This window comes from Centroberyx gerrardi, chromosome 16, assembly GCF_048128805.1.
Source record: "Centroberyx gerrardi isolate f3 chromosome 16, fCenGer3.hap1.cur.20231027, whole genome shotgun sequence".
NCBI lineage: Eukaryota > Metazoa > Chordata > Actinopteri > Beryciformes > Berycidae > Centroberyx > Centroberyx gerrardi.
This window is the reverse complement of record NC_136012.1, coordinates 21,758,988-21,774,080: the sequence shown is the minus strand read 5'-3', so window position 1 is coordinate 21,774,080 and position 15,093 is coordinate 21,758,988. Positions and strand designations below refer to the sequence as shown.

At 39.4% G+C, this 15,093-nt stretch overlaps 2 protein-coding genes across 5 annotated transcripts in view; both read left to right on the top strand.

The window, feature by feature from the left end:
- Positions 1 to 1,407: 1,407 nt before the first annotated feature.
- On the top strand, positions 1,408 to 12,166 carry cxcl14 (chemokine (C-X-C motif) ligand 14). The gene is made up of 4 exons (XM_071915121.2): positions 1,408 to 1,831; positions 4,175 to 4,280; positions 8,369 to 8,482; positions 10,266 to 12,166. Exons 1-4 carry the CDS (start codon positions 1,768 to 1,770, stop codon positions 10,279 to 10,281), a joined length of 300 nt encoding a protein of 99 aa, XP_071771222.1. The 5' UTR covers positions 1,408 to 1,767; the 3' UTR covers positions 10,282 to 12,166.
- A 2,174-nt stretch (positions 12,167 to 14,340) lies between these two features.
- Positions 14,341 to 15,093, top strand: part of fam13b (family with sequence similarity 13 member B) — an 87,955-nt gene continuing 87,202 nt past the window's right edge. For all 4 annotated transcript variants that reach the window (XM_071915091.2, XM_071915093.2, XM_078288977.1 and 1 more), the window contains exon 1: positions 14,341 to 14,516. The gene's annotated coding sequence lies outside the window, so the exon portion shown is untranslated. The remainder of the gene's footprint in view (positions 14,517 to 15,093) is intronic.

Below are 15,093 nucleotides of genomic sequence, written 5' to 3'. Positions count from 1 at the left end.
TAAAAAATGATGGATGCACACAGGCACATACAGACAGGAAAAACAGAAAATGGTGGACAGTGACACAAAAAGATTATGTTAATGCTGCTGATTGTCATTAGAAGAAGTCTAGATCCAGGTTTGGATTGGGATCCAATGGATTAAATGCAGCAGAAATGCCAAAAACATATATTTTCGTAGGCTGGCCCTGCATAATATCCTACCAAAGCAGGGTTTGGGTCATGAGAAAATGTTTAAATGTTGAAAACAATTAAATCCACTAGCCTGGAGGCTTTAATATAGGTGAAGGGTTTCATCCCAAAACATTATATACCCATGTTGGAAAGATTTGGCTAACAGAAAAATTTATAAGCAGAGATCTTACGATAACTTCAGTGCTTTACTTTCATGCCAGCAGTCATTTTGTAACATTTTGGAATGAAACTCTTCATTTGCCATTAAGCAATTAGCATTTTAACACCAGAAAAATTCTTATCACATTTTATAAACAACTTCACCCCCCAGTCCCCAGGTTGAGACCCAGTGCTTCAAACCAACCTTCTGGTTGAACTAATTGACTCCAGACTCTGGGTTTTCAAGAGTTTTATCAAATTCCCGTGGCCCTGCATCCGTTTTCTTGGAGCTGAACGTCAAATTTTAGTTCTGGATTTTTTTTTTAAGTGCTGTCAACAGACATATTCATTGCAAAGTGTTTCACAGAGGAGGAAAAAAGGACATCAATCCACATACAGACTCTGGCCTTCACTCATTGGCTTGCCGCACAGAAATGACTGTTGTTCAATGTAGCCTACTGTGTTCAATGATGCATTTCTCGTATCACAAAATTGATTGAACCATCATCTTCACTGTCCTGCCTGTTCAACAAGGCAGCACATCCAAGAGGGTGGGAGGGACCTGGCCGAGGCTGCAGCAGCACGTTTGGTAACAGACAGCAAAACAAAAACAAACAAAAAAACAACAACAAAACATTTCATAATGTCTGAAAATCTCAAAAAGGGGAGAGGAATGGAAGAAGATCGTAAAGAACTTCAAGTTTTTCCGATACATGTATCCTTCTTTTTTTTAGGTAATCCTGTTCATCTGAATTGCCATGCATAATAACTCGCTACTGAATACCATAGACTCACTATAAGTCCCTACAAGAAGTATGGTAGCGATTTTGCGTTAGGGCATGCTCATCTTCATCTAAGTTTCCATCGGACAAATCCCCCCCCCCCCCCCCTTCTCTCTCTCTCCCCGTGTCTGTCTGTTTTGTGTTTTTCCATCCCTCTCCTCTCCCCCCCTCCCTCCCCATGTTCTCCACTTCTCTCTCGCAGGCCACAAGTGTTTGATTCGCTGTCTGGCCGTGCATATTAATGAGAAGGGGACAGCGGGCTGCTTTTTAAGAGCTGCTGCTGCTGCCTGCCCCTCCACAGCGAGAGAGAGAGAGAGAGAGAAAGAGGGAGAGAGAGAGAGAGAGAGAGAGAGAGAGAGAGAGAGCTAAACGAGTGACTGGAGGCTCATCCAAGCGCTCAGGACGCACAGACGGAGTTGCACAACCAGCGCTCCAAAGGACTCCAAAGGGCAGAAAAACCCTCAGCGCTCCTTCATTCTTCATTTTTCTATTTCTAACATTCATTGCAAGTGGATATTATTTGCACTTTGAGAATATTTTTTATAAAGGGTGTTTTTTATACTCGGAGAATCCGTTTGGGAGGTCGGATTTTGAGGAGCTTGTTTTAAAAAAATCTATTTATTGTTTTTGTTTTGTTTTTTACTTGTGAAGAAATGCATCGGTGCACAGCAGTGCTACTTTTGCTAGTGGTGGCCTTATACGTCCTGAGCGCAGAAGGTAAACTAAACAGCTTTTCATTGGTTTATTATGTTTTAACTTTGGATTTGAAAGTTTGCCGTGTTTGCACTGTAGTGGTGGTGATGGTAATGTGTGTATGAAGGTATGGACAGGAGATTTTACCAGCCATTCAGTCCAGGTTAGTGCAAAATGATTCTCCCTATCCAGAGTTTGAATCATGGTTAATGGAGTTGAATATGTTTGGTGCCAAAGATCCTCAACTTCCAGCACAGGTTATGAAAAATTAACTTTGTTTATTGTTTGCTGTATGGCATTTCTATTTTATGTAACCTGTTACAAAAGATGACTTCCTGTTGATATCACCAATTTGCCACCTGCTGCGAACATTTTACTGTCAATTTGGCCACTAAAACCTTCCATTCAGCAATCAGTTCAATATTCAGTCAAAACCATATTTTATTCATGCACTTTTCAGTAGGTTTTAGTTTAGTAGATCTCATCATGAGATCGGTAGATATGTATAACCCCATTTTTACCCCTAAACGCCTCTTACCCCTTCTGGCTGTTAGTCTTCCGCACCATATGTAGCTCAAATATTTAAAAGCCAATATTCATGGGGCCATTTGGAGAGGGGGGGGGGGGGGGGGGGAGTGAAAGAGGATGGAATAAAATGCCAGCCCTCCTTTGTGAACAACAGATTTGAAGGGGAAAACATTTAGAGGGGAAAAAAACACCCTATCTCTCTTAAATCTATACTAAATATATTCAATGCTGTGGGAGACAATCTTGTATCTCTACAGGTGTCAACTTATTAGGAAAATATATATATATATTTGAATGGGCCAGGGGGGGGGATGAGCCTTAGTCAGCTCTTTGAGAAGCATATTTTGCTGAAGTGGGTTCACATAGAATCATAGTTTTGGGTGTAAAGAGAGAAAACCGACACTTAACCTCCCCCTCTTTCCCTCTGATAAACACAAATTCAACAATTACATTCAGCACATTATATTTTGCACAAAGGCTATTCATAAGATCTTGTGCATGGATATGATGCAAAATCCCCTTTTACAATGTGTTCATTCCTGTATTGGTTTTATAAAAAGTTATAGGACGTACATGAGTAAACAGGCACCGACTTTAGCAAGGGCACCCGTCCCTCCCGGTAGACTGTGTTAAGTGCTGGAGGTGTCACCCTCACCCTCACCCCCCACCCACCCAAACTCCCAACACAGAGTCCTGACATCATGCGTGGATAGCTTAACCTCGCCGTCTCCCTGGTTTTATTGGCCTTTGTTCTCCGGTGTGTCTGTGCTGGCCAGCGCTGTGTGGCCGGTGACAGATTTAATGAGCGGCGGTGAGGACAGATAGCAGGTGATGGATGAACGAAGCCTTGGACTATCTAGGTCACCACCTCCCATCAGAAACACATACTGATGTACCACCCACCCACCCACCCACCAAACCACCAAACCTGGCTTCCTCTGCGTTTCCTCAGCAGTGAAACATCACAACAGCAAGAAAACCGGACCCAGAGAAGATAATACACGTATAGATAGATGTGTATCTGTATGTGCAACTAAACCACATGCCTAGATCTGTATTTAGATGTTTTAAACAATTTGTTTTTGGAGGAGCAGCGCTGCAGCAAAACAGCAAGTGCATAAAAAGTGGATTCGCGCCAGTACAGTGGAAGCTACAGGTTCTCACTTCCAAACTTGAATTCCTTCAGTTTGAATTCACAAATCATCCAAGCTGCATTCGATACAACAGTAAATCAACTCAAGTTGTTGATGTGAAGGAGATAATGCTGTGTAAAATATAGCAAAAACACATGGATGCTAAGGGGAAAACTAACTAACCACTTTTTCTAATTCCTGAAAAGTTTTTGGAAATACATGTTTTCTGCAGGGTACCAACAAAATAGCAATTAATTCATACCTAGGGAATGCTTTAAAACTGTACTGTATTGTAGGGTGATGAGTGCATGAATGAAGGAGTTAACCTGTAGAAACATTGTGTGTAAAGAGTGTGACGCTCTAGTTATTTGAAGCTTTGACACTGAGCTGTCAGTGTTGAACTGTGACAGTGATAAACTTGTCAGTGTGTAATTTGAGAATATATTGGGGAGTTAATCACCAGTGAGAGCCAATTTACTGTCAAACCACACAAGATTAACTTTTCCATCAAGACAATGTCCGTGTCAGTGTCTTAGCTGGAAGTGACTGTGAGACTAACCTTAATAATCTGTGACACATTTCCCACATAATCAATTTCTATTACTTTGACGCGCCTTTTTAATCCCCGGCGTTACGAGCTCACTATGTGACTGTTATAGTAATCCAGAATGAGTCGGTCTCACACGTGTGCTAAATTTGTCAACAGCCTACAAGTGCAGGTGCACCAGAAAAGGACCGAAGATCAGATACAAGGATGTTCAGAAGCTGGAGATCAAACCCAAACACCCCTTCTGCCAAGAGAAGATGATATTGTGAGTCATTAGTTTCATTCTCTCTCTCTCTCTCTCTCTCTCTCTCTCTCTCTCTCTCTCTCTCTTCATTCATCTCTAAATTTCTTCCCTCGCATCGCTGTAACTGTCCTTTCTCACTGGCCTGCATTCAATTCTGTCCTTCTGTTTATTCCTCTCTTCTTCTTCTTCTTCTCTCCTTTTTCTCTCTCCCCGCCTCCCTCTTCTTCTTCTCTCTTGCTCCTCCTCCTCCTCCTCCACCTTTTTCTTTTTCTTCCTCCTCTTTTCTCTCTCGTCTACCTCCTTCTCTCTCTCTCTTCTCTCTTCATCTTCTTCTTCTTCCTTGTCCCTGTGTGTACAGTGTGTGTGTGTGTGTGTGTGTGTGTGTGTGCGTGCGCCACCAGGTCATAATCTCAGCAGTGTTTGTACCTGCTTGCCTCCCAGATATACAACTGTAATGTGCTGTGACCGCACTCCAAAACACCACGAAACTATTTGGCAGCTACAGAGCAGCTATCAAAACATCCTGTCGTCGGAGCTTAAGCTCTTAAGATGATTTACGATGTGATGATGTTGTGATGATTTAATTATACCTCGCAATCAACGGGTAGGATTGATCTATTTGGAAGGAAGGTAGGGAGAAACGAAGCACCTAGTGAAGCCTAGGGGGAAACATGTCACAACTGTAACAGTTGCTTTTAATCACAGAGCAACCAACAGACTTTCCAGAACTTTCCAGGACTTTCTACTTGACCATCTAATAAGAGTTGAGCTCATTTTTCAGACTTTTATTGATATATCAAAGCATTATTGCGACATTATTACATCATTAACACAAATAACACACACATAGACTGCATATATATCTATATATATGTATGTATAGAACACAATAGATACATACAGTACATGCATTACATCTGATGCATCATTTTTAAGTCATTACATACTTTAAAGCCTGAAAACATTTGCTTGTACACCTGACATCTCGAAAGCTGATTTCTCTGTTTTGGGTTTGTAACGCCCCAACCTACAGCCTCATCAGCTGTCTCTATCAGGTTGTATCTTGGTGTGGGAATCATACACTGTCTATTTGATCCTTCCATCCAGTCTCTCAGCCATTTAACCTTTGACCCATTAAATCACGGCCCCAGCAGACAGACAGCTATTATGTTCAATTTGACCCGTCTTGGAATGCAACATAGATTTCCCTGATGATAACTAGGCTTCTCCTTCTACAAAGATCCAAATAGACCTGAATCAGCCCATCCACCCAGAAAGAAAAAGAAACCATATTCTTTTGATTACTATGATCTGGGACAGTTCAGTCATAATTTGTGAACAGGTCTCTAGAAACAAGAGATGTGATTTCTGTGTGAATTTCATTTGTATTTTCACGTCAAGCCTACATCAAAGGACACACTGTCCAACAGATGCTAATGTTATGTCACCGTCTCTGGAGTCATTTCTGTGTTCAGGGCAGAAACTCCTTCCTTTCATAAAAAACAACAAACTCTGCTGCCACCTGCTGGCCAATTAGAATGTTACACAGAAAACAAAATCTGGGTCATTGCAATGGCCATTGAGAAAAGAAAATTCTCTGTGTGTGTGCACAACATGGATTAAATGTGCCAAGAGTACAGGAGTGTGCCTGTAAGAATACTAGCTGTAAAAAACATGTTTACAATACTGTAAACATATTTCCAATAGAAAAAAATAGGTTTACTTTTATTACTCTATTACAATTTATTCCACTTTAAAAAGTATCTGCCATTATTTAAAAATGTGTCTATAATCTGACCCTGAAGGGAACTTCAATCATATTTTCATGTAATTAAAAAATGTAACTGTATAGCCTATTGATTATAAGTGATCCAAATGCAGTTGAGACTAATAAAAAGATTATTTTATTGCGTAGATGTCATCCCATAGGTTAGATTAAAGATCACAATTTCAAGCAGCTGCTTGGTAATAAGTAACCAATTACATTGTGAAAGTAATAGATTACTTTTTGAAAGTAACCAGAAGTAGCCAGAAGTGACACACTGCATGGTTTAGTCACAACTACAATACACTATTGAAATTATTGAAAGGTTCTGTGGGTGTGTATCTAAAATGTGAAAAAGGTAAAAGAAAAGAGAACCAGTGTATCTGTAAGAGTGTGCAGTGAGGCTGAGCTTTTCCAGAAGTCAAGGCACTCTTGCATATTTAGGATGGGGAAAGTCTGTGTCAAAGTGAAGTTAAGTCTCAACAAGTGTGTGATTTGGTCTGTATCAACTCAAAGAGCTGTTTCTGTGTGTGTGTGTGTGTGTGTGTGTGTGTGTGTGTGTGTGTGTGTGTGTGTGTGTGTGAGCTAACCAGCCGTTATTTAAGGCTAAGTCTATTAGCATGAGCTGGTGGCCACCAGCCACTGGTCCCCAGTGAAAAATGAGCCTCAGCAGGCTCCGGAAAGCAGAGAAAGAAAGAGAGCGGGAGAGAAATGAGAGAGAGCCCCCTCTGGCCTTTGTTGTGGCCGTTTGGCTTACGGCGCGCAGTTTAGCATTCTGAGGGGCCACTCCTAAACACACACACACACACACACACACACACACACACTGGGAGCCTATCTCTCTGTTCCCTTCATATTTTCTCTTTCCTTCTCTTTCTGATTCTCATTCTTTCTATTTTCCACTTACTTTCTGTATCGTTTTCTCTCTACCTTTCTATTTCTTCTCTGTCTTTCTATTCTCTTCATGTTCCTCTTACACTTCCTTGCCTTCTTTTGTTTTTCTTTTCTCTCTCCTGCTCTTGTGTACTTCTTTCTTTACTCTCTCTCTCTCTCTCTCTCTCTCTCTCTTTCACCCCCTTTCTCTCGTCTCCTCCTCTTTCTCCATTACTCTCTCTCAATCTCTTTTTCTCTCTTTCTCTCCCTGTCCTTACGAAACGCCTCGCTAACTAGATTAGCTGCTACAGCCTGTGGCTGTGCATCAGCACCCAGGTGAATGATAATGAGAAGAAACTAAAGCTCAAATTAACACACTAATTAGGTTAAATTTCACCCTTGCCGAGCATCTATGGGTAAACATTCAGGGTGCGTTTATTATACTCTTGCAGACATGAGGCCACGGGCATGCACACACACACACACACACACACACACACATACACACTCACTTTCATGTTCTCTTTCTCTCAAACACACACACTTAGGGCACAATTCTCCCGTCACAAAGAATGCAGAAGTGTCCAGCTAAACTCTCAAGACCCAAACAAGCTGACAACTGAATGGACAGGAAAATGGATGCAAAACTCTTTCATCCAATCCTACTAACTGGCGCTGAATGCATCTTTTTTGGGGAGTCAAGTCTTTTCTCGTCTAGTCAACTCATTTAACATTCATGTTCTGGCGAGCCATTGAGAGTTTTCGCTGGATGGCAAGGCCCCATGGCGTGGCGGGTGTTTTTCTCGCATTTCTCTTGCTCGGCCTGAATACGCCACATGCAGGCAGACTGTCTCCACCGTTGCCTCGAGCGGCGATGGGTTGATGCGGCTTGCGTCACACGGTTTACAGGCAGAACCCATTGATTCAAAGAGCTTGGACGTTGCAGTTTTCAGTGGCAGCTTCACAATATTGCTCCATGGCCACTGCTAAGTGACTGGCGGTCCTGTGCAAGCTGATCTTTTGAATGCACTTAAGAGTATTTCACCATGGCGATGTTATGGAGGGCAGCCTCAGCTTGGCCAGACTCTATAAATGACTCAGATTGGCATTTAGATGGTTTGGCTTCAAAGGAAAGCTTCACCTCAAGATGAAAATTCAGTTATTATCTGCTCAGGCCCATGTCAGTCGAAAAAAAACACACAGTGACTTACTATGTCAGTCTTCTCCTAAACTATTGACATTAACAAGACCATCTATTTACAGCTCCAAAAAAACAGAAAGTACCCATTAAATTTCCATAATCCATATCCATATCCAAGTGTTTTGCAGCCAATGGACAGGGGTGAACTCGTTGTGGGTTTGGTGGTCCTGCAAATTTCAATGGGGGTGAACTATTCCTTTAAATGTTTTATTAATGATCTTAGAATTGTTATTTTGTAACGTCTCTCTTTGTGTCTCTGCTCCCCCTCAGTGTGACGATGGAGAATGTGGCTCGGTTCAAAGGGCAGGAGTACTGTCTCCATCCCAAGCTTCAGAGCACCAAGAACCTCGTCAAATGGTTCCGCATCTGGAAGGACAAGCACAGGTAAGACAATCCCACAGCAAAACCAGGAAATAGCTTATTTTGATTTGGGATTTGTTCCAAAATGAGATATCCACCACTATTTAAAAAAAACACATGACTCCCACTCATATATTAACTGCTGGCATGAAAGTTAAACACATTATGGGTTAGTATTGATGTTAGGAGTCATCTTAAGATATTTACTTACATAATAGTTCATTTTTTGAGAACAGAATTGTTTATGTTTTTCAAATATTGTGTGATGAATTTCAGATTACAACATTTTTGTAATGAAACTCTATACTGTACTCTAAAAGTTTATTGAAACAGGCTGTTTTGACAGGGACTGTCAGTGAAAACGCACGTAAACAAGAAAGTATCCAAGACAGTGAGAGAGAAAATTTCCGACTTTATGGCGCCCGGTGGGGACGCATGCTATGTCTGCTAGGGCTGAAAGAGTGAATGAGTTTCCTTGGTGTACAAGTATTCTCATAAATATTCATGACTGGGGTGAGCGTTCAAGTCGGCATGCACTGTGCAAAACAAGCACTGAGCAAAACAAGCGAATCATTATTATCCATTCTACAGATAGCAGAAATCATAATTATTGAATGATGAGTTTGTGTATAATAACCCAGACACATGCAATCATGCACAGAGCTAAAAGGCTCATAATTCCTGTTTACTCTCTGTATGTATTGTCTTTGTCCATATCCTTTAACCCCCCCCCCACACACACACACACACACACACATACATATACACACACACAACTTCCCCTCTTTCCATATTAAGTCACCATGACCCAGCTTTTTGGTGTATAATTTTCTATAAACCTTAATAAACCTTCCATTCTTCTAAAAGAAAATTGGGCTTTATGACCAGTGTTGGGAAAATTACTTTTAAAGGTAATTTGTTACTTTGTTACCCACTTGACTATCAGTTAGCAACATGTTTTCTTCATGATGCTGTGGGATTTTCACTTTTTCACTACTTTTTTTTAATTTGCACTAACAAAAATGAAACAATATGAAAGAAAAATAAAAGTAACAGTATTCTATTTTGAAAAAAGTAACTAATAATGGATTATAAGAATTGAAAAACACTTTAAAAGTTACTACACAAAAGAAATCTAGTTCTCTAATGCATTTCAAAGTAACAGATTGCAAAGTAACAGATTATAAAGTACCGTGTTACCCCCAGCTCTGTTTATGACAAATTAGTTGGTAAATAATTTGACTCTAAACAGTGGTAGCTGGTGTCCAGTCTGACCAGCAGGGGGCGTTACATCACACACAATATTAACAAACATGAAAGCACGTGAGAGCACCCCACAAATTTGGGGTGCTCCGGTTACAACAGAACCAACCTCTGTTATCGCTGACTGAGTTGTCGGCTGTATCAAGTGGCTTTTTATGTGACGCTTTATTGATTCCAGTGGGGTAAATCCCTATTTTGGACTTCCGTCCTCCACAGAGAGGTCAGAGGTCAGAGGTCAGAGGTCAGCCACACACAAAACCCCTCTGGAGGTGGTAGGGATTCAGTGTTTTGCTCAAGTACACTTCCATAGGGTCAGTTGAGGTCACAGGTGGTCAAACCTACGACCCTCCACTTATAGCCACAAGGCCGCCAAATGAAATACAAGAAACCTTTGATCTCTATTTACCCCCAGACTAAAAAAGCCAGGACAGGACCAGATAATGGAGGCATAGGATGTTCACAGAAAAGTGTAACACAAAACTACACCAAAGAAATTACTGTTTCCAGATGAATGTTCTTTACGCTCCTGTTCTTTCTTCCGCAGGGTGTACGAAGCCTAAAACCTCGGCTACCCAGCGCATGTGGATCAAGCAAGACAAAAAAAAAACAACAACAATACCACCAGGACTGTTTTCTGTGAAGTACAAGACGTAATCTACAATCAAACAGTACTTCTTCCTCTTCTGCCTGAGATCTGTCAAGCACATTAAGAGATATCTATAGTTCATATAAGCTGGTGGGCTTTTTTTTAGACGACCATCAAGCTAGTTACTGTCACTCACCGCTCCGATCTTTACAACTGTAGTTACTTGTCAAATAGTGGAGGAGACGCCACGGTCTCTGTGTTCAAACAGTTGTAGGTTTGTTCAATTTAAATTTAAAGGGAATTTGCAGTTTGCTATGGTCTTTATGCTTCTTTCAAAGCAAAGAAGCAAATGTGTAATTTTGGGCAAAAAAGCAATGGGCAAACTTTCCTTTAAAAAAAAAAAAAAACAAGTGTGGATTTTTCAGTTTTAAGGTTTTCACTACTCTGTAATCATTATGACAGTTATGATATTTGATATTTGTACAATGCCAACATCTAAGATCTGATTACCGGTGTTTAAGAGGTTGTGCTGAAATGCAGTGATACAATTCCTGATGAATTTGATTCTCTGTATAGGAGAGAGTCAGTCAGTGTCTTGTTGTGTATAATACAGAGGTTATATGGTTCTTGTTATTGTTTCAATCAGATAGAGGAGATCTACCACTGTGTGTGTGTGTGTGTGTGTGTGTGTGTGTGTGTGTGCGTGTGTGTGTGTGTGTGTGTGTGTGTGTGTGTGTTTGCTGTACACGTGCTAGCCAGATGTGTCAAACAAACACTATACTGTTCAAACAAGCTCACCACTCACCACGTAAAAAATATTATCTCATTTTAAACTGCAGGGGATAGTTCAGACGGATCATAAAGGCTAGAAAATAGTTTCATTTGTGCCATTCCTATATACAGTCTGTGGATTGGAGGTTGTTCCAAACATGAAATACACAAAGTAAAATTGTCTACAGCTTGCATCAACAAAGGAAAACCTGTAGTATCTTTTCATTGATTGAAAGATTTCAGCTTCAGCTCTTCAAATACATGCGAAAAGGTAACGTAATGAAGCAATATCTCATACAAACTGCCTGAAGAACCAACATATTGAACCATGATAGCATCCTTAAAATGGCTGCCACAGACAGTCTGATAATGTTGTTATGGAGATGAGTTTTGGTTTGGTGCACAAGACTCAGAGACCAGATTTGTTAGCATTGAAAAGGAACAATTTGACTGAAAATGCAATCATTATGAATCTCACTCACATGCAAAACAATGCTCATTATTAAAGATATATGGCATGCATTTCATTTGTACCGAAGATGATCACCATATCTATCAATTCATTTCCTATGTGGTTGACGATACACAGCAGTTTCATGATGTTAGCTCTCCTATACAGTATATCTCCTGAACAATATTGTCAAATAATTGTCAAAGTTATTATTTTGTACGCTGTGGATACACATTGTAATAATGACCGTTGGGTGTTTTTTTTTTTTGTTTTTTTTTGCCACCAAACAGAATTCACACACAAATATATCTATATATATATATATACAAAACACCACATTTTCTTTACTTTTTGAAGAATGTGCATTACTCTTGTTTTATATCTTATATATAAATATATAAATAAGCATTTTGTAAATAGACCAATATAGCCTATATGTTAGTGAGAATGAATTCATCTTACGACTTTCTAGTGTAATGTATATTGTATTACTGAGTTATAGTTGTTTTGCTATTTAAATCTTGGTTTGGTAACAGATATTTGGAGGGTGAGTGTTTGGACCGGCCCACCAAACACACAGTTAAACATTCCATTGAGTGTAAAACAATAAACACAGCAATAAAGTGTCTAGAACAACTCTGCTTTGCAGCTTTTGTCAATGTAAATGAACTAATTTGATTAACTTTATTTAAACAAGGGGACAGCGATGCATTTTGCAGATGTGCTGTGTGTACAAATCAAACAAGAAAGAGAAAGATAGATAGATGGATGATAGATAGATAGATAGATAGATAGATAGATAGATAGATAGATAGATAGATAGATAAACCTATTTCTTTCAAATCAGAGTGCTGTGAGGCAATCAGTCCACCAGATGGCGCTATACACCCACTGTTTTTTATTAGGCATTTAATTGGACGATAACGCAATGCTTGGAGACAGAGAGAGGAATAGAGGGATAGTTTTCCTGAAAATATTTAAATTATGGGGCTTATACACACACACACACACACACACACACACACACACACACACAGACACATTTGATGCTGTGCATGATGTATCAGCTACTTCAAATACCCACCCTTTGAAATAGGTGATGCAAAAGATGATAAATCAAAATCAAACTTTATTTATATGGCACATTTCATGCATTTCATTGCAATGCAATGTGCTTCATGGAAAGTAAAACATGTGATTTAAATTTAAATTTAAATAAACAGAAGGAAAATAGATAGAACGAAATTTAGGTAACATAGGGCAAAAAATAAAAAAAATACCCAAAAGGGAGTTGGTATGCCAGGCCAATATCAAAGCAAGTTGGTAATATCAACAAAATGCAGCAGCATCAGAGAATGATCCAGCAGCATCACTCTGGAGTAAAAGATTCATAGCTCACAGCATCACTGACATATTGTCACTGACTCATGTTCCCACTGAAATTAATGAAAGATTGCAAATGCATCTACACAAAATCACTGTACTGTCAATATTGTGGTGCCACGGTGGCACTGAGGCCTGGTAATGACTGTGGTGCTGAGCTACTTAGGTATAACAATATACTAATGCATATATAAGGACTGTGATTCATGATGTGCATCATTTTTAGGCCTGTGGGTAAAATTTTCCATTCACAATAGGCCTACCTCAATATGTTAATGAATGTCAAGTGTGTCTTGAAAAACCTTTGGATACAACATGATCCACTATCTATCTATCTATCTATCTATCTATCTGTCTATCTATCTATCTATCTATCTATCTATCTATCTATCTATCTATCTATCTATCTATGTAAGTAGTATGTATGTTGTATGGAATCAAAAGCTTTGGAGACAACAAAAACAAGTGAAGTGTTAGATGAACATTGATGTTGAGGGTTTATTATAGCGCCCCCTGTGGGCCAATCAGTACCATTCGTTGTGTCCAGGTTATGAGTCATCAGGACATCTGTGTGCCAAATTAGAAAATAAAGTTACCAATCTATGTCTGAGATACTGGATTGAATACAGAATAAAGTAAGGCATTGTGGGTATTGGAGTCACAACACAACTTAAGTTCAAATGGCTGTATTTTCTTCAAATCTCAACATATCTATTTATATCTTAATGGACAAATGATTGAAGTTGTATATGGCCAGTATAAAAAAGTTACCAGTTAAGTTAAAAGTATGGCCGAGTTATTGGACCAAATATAATAATAATAATAATAATAATAATAATAATAATAATAATAATAATAATAATAATCATAATAATAATAATAATACGCTAATACTAATGATAAAACATGAGTATAACAAGTACCAACCTCTCTCTTCCAATTCAATTCAGTTCATTTCAATTCAAATAAGCTTCATTGGCATAAATTGAAGAGAACCAATTCAGTACATCGCAAGCAATTAATACATTGCATTTACCTTAGAAGTAGGCTACATAATTAAGATATAAAAGTTTAAAAAAAAAAAAATACAGTGAATAGACGAGTTGAAGCGGTACAAATTGAAGAAATCAAACAACAGAACTTAGGTAATAAACACTAATTCACATTATATTTTTATTGTCTATATAGACAAGAAAAACGTTTGAATCATAAATAAATGAAGTAAATCAACAATTATTCCTGAGTTTGTAGCATGCTGTATGTCCTGTCTCTATTTTGAGAGAGAGAGAGAGAGAGAGGCGGGGTCAGTATCTGGCAGGTCTCTCTCTCTGTACTCGGAGGGAGAGAGGCGGGGTCAGTATTTGGCAGCTCCATCTCTTGTGGGTGTGTGAGACGTACTCGCTAAGCAACGACCTGCAAACGGCATCCGAGTCCGAGCGAAAACAGGAACCACATTAGTTTCGAATATCTTGCGATGATCTCTACGTTATTTTGCCAGCTTCTGTTTTGATCTCATCGAAGTTGCCGTCTCTCCCGACGTCATCTACAGAAACAAAACAAGAAATTGATGCATCTTGCTCTCCGTTCCTGTTTGTTTTGACCTGGTAAGCTACCTTGGAGCGGCTGATTAGCTTGCTTTGCTAACAGCCCCCTTAGATGGTTCACTCATCTTACCAGCTAACGTTAGCCGGCTAAGCTAACGGCGGCTAACGTTCTGTATTATTTGTTTTATGCATTATGGTCAATTATTACTTTATTTATTCGTTAGCAGAAATTGTGCCTGCATTTATAAGTTGATATTTGAATGCACGGTGTGTGTGAAACGGTTAAAGGTTTCAGCGGTGTTCATTGTTTTCGTCTCAGCTTGGGGCTAACGGTAGCTAGCAAGCGAGGGCTGGCAGCTCCATCACATCTGTGCTTCCTCCGCAGGCAGAGCAGGCTACTCGAAGACAGAAAAACAAGAGCTAGAAAATAAAAATCAATATTTGTGGGTTCATATGCAGAAAACAGAAGAATATCTCCTGTTTCCGTTTTGCACACGTTCATATTTATCTCTAGTAGCCAATAGTTATGCTTTCTGTCCTTGCTGTTGCAACAAGGATGTAAGTATGAAAAAAAAAAACACCTTCGTGGTTTTTTTTTTTTTTTTTGAGTAATTGTGCACAATACAGAATAACGCAA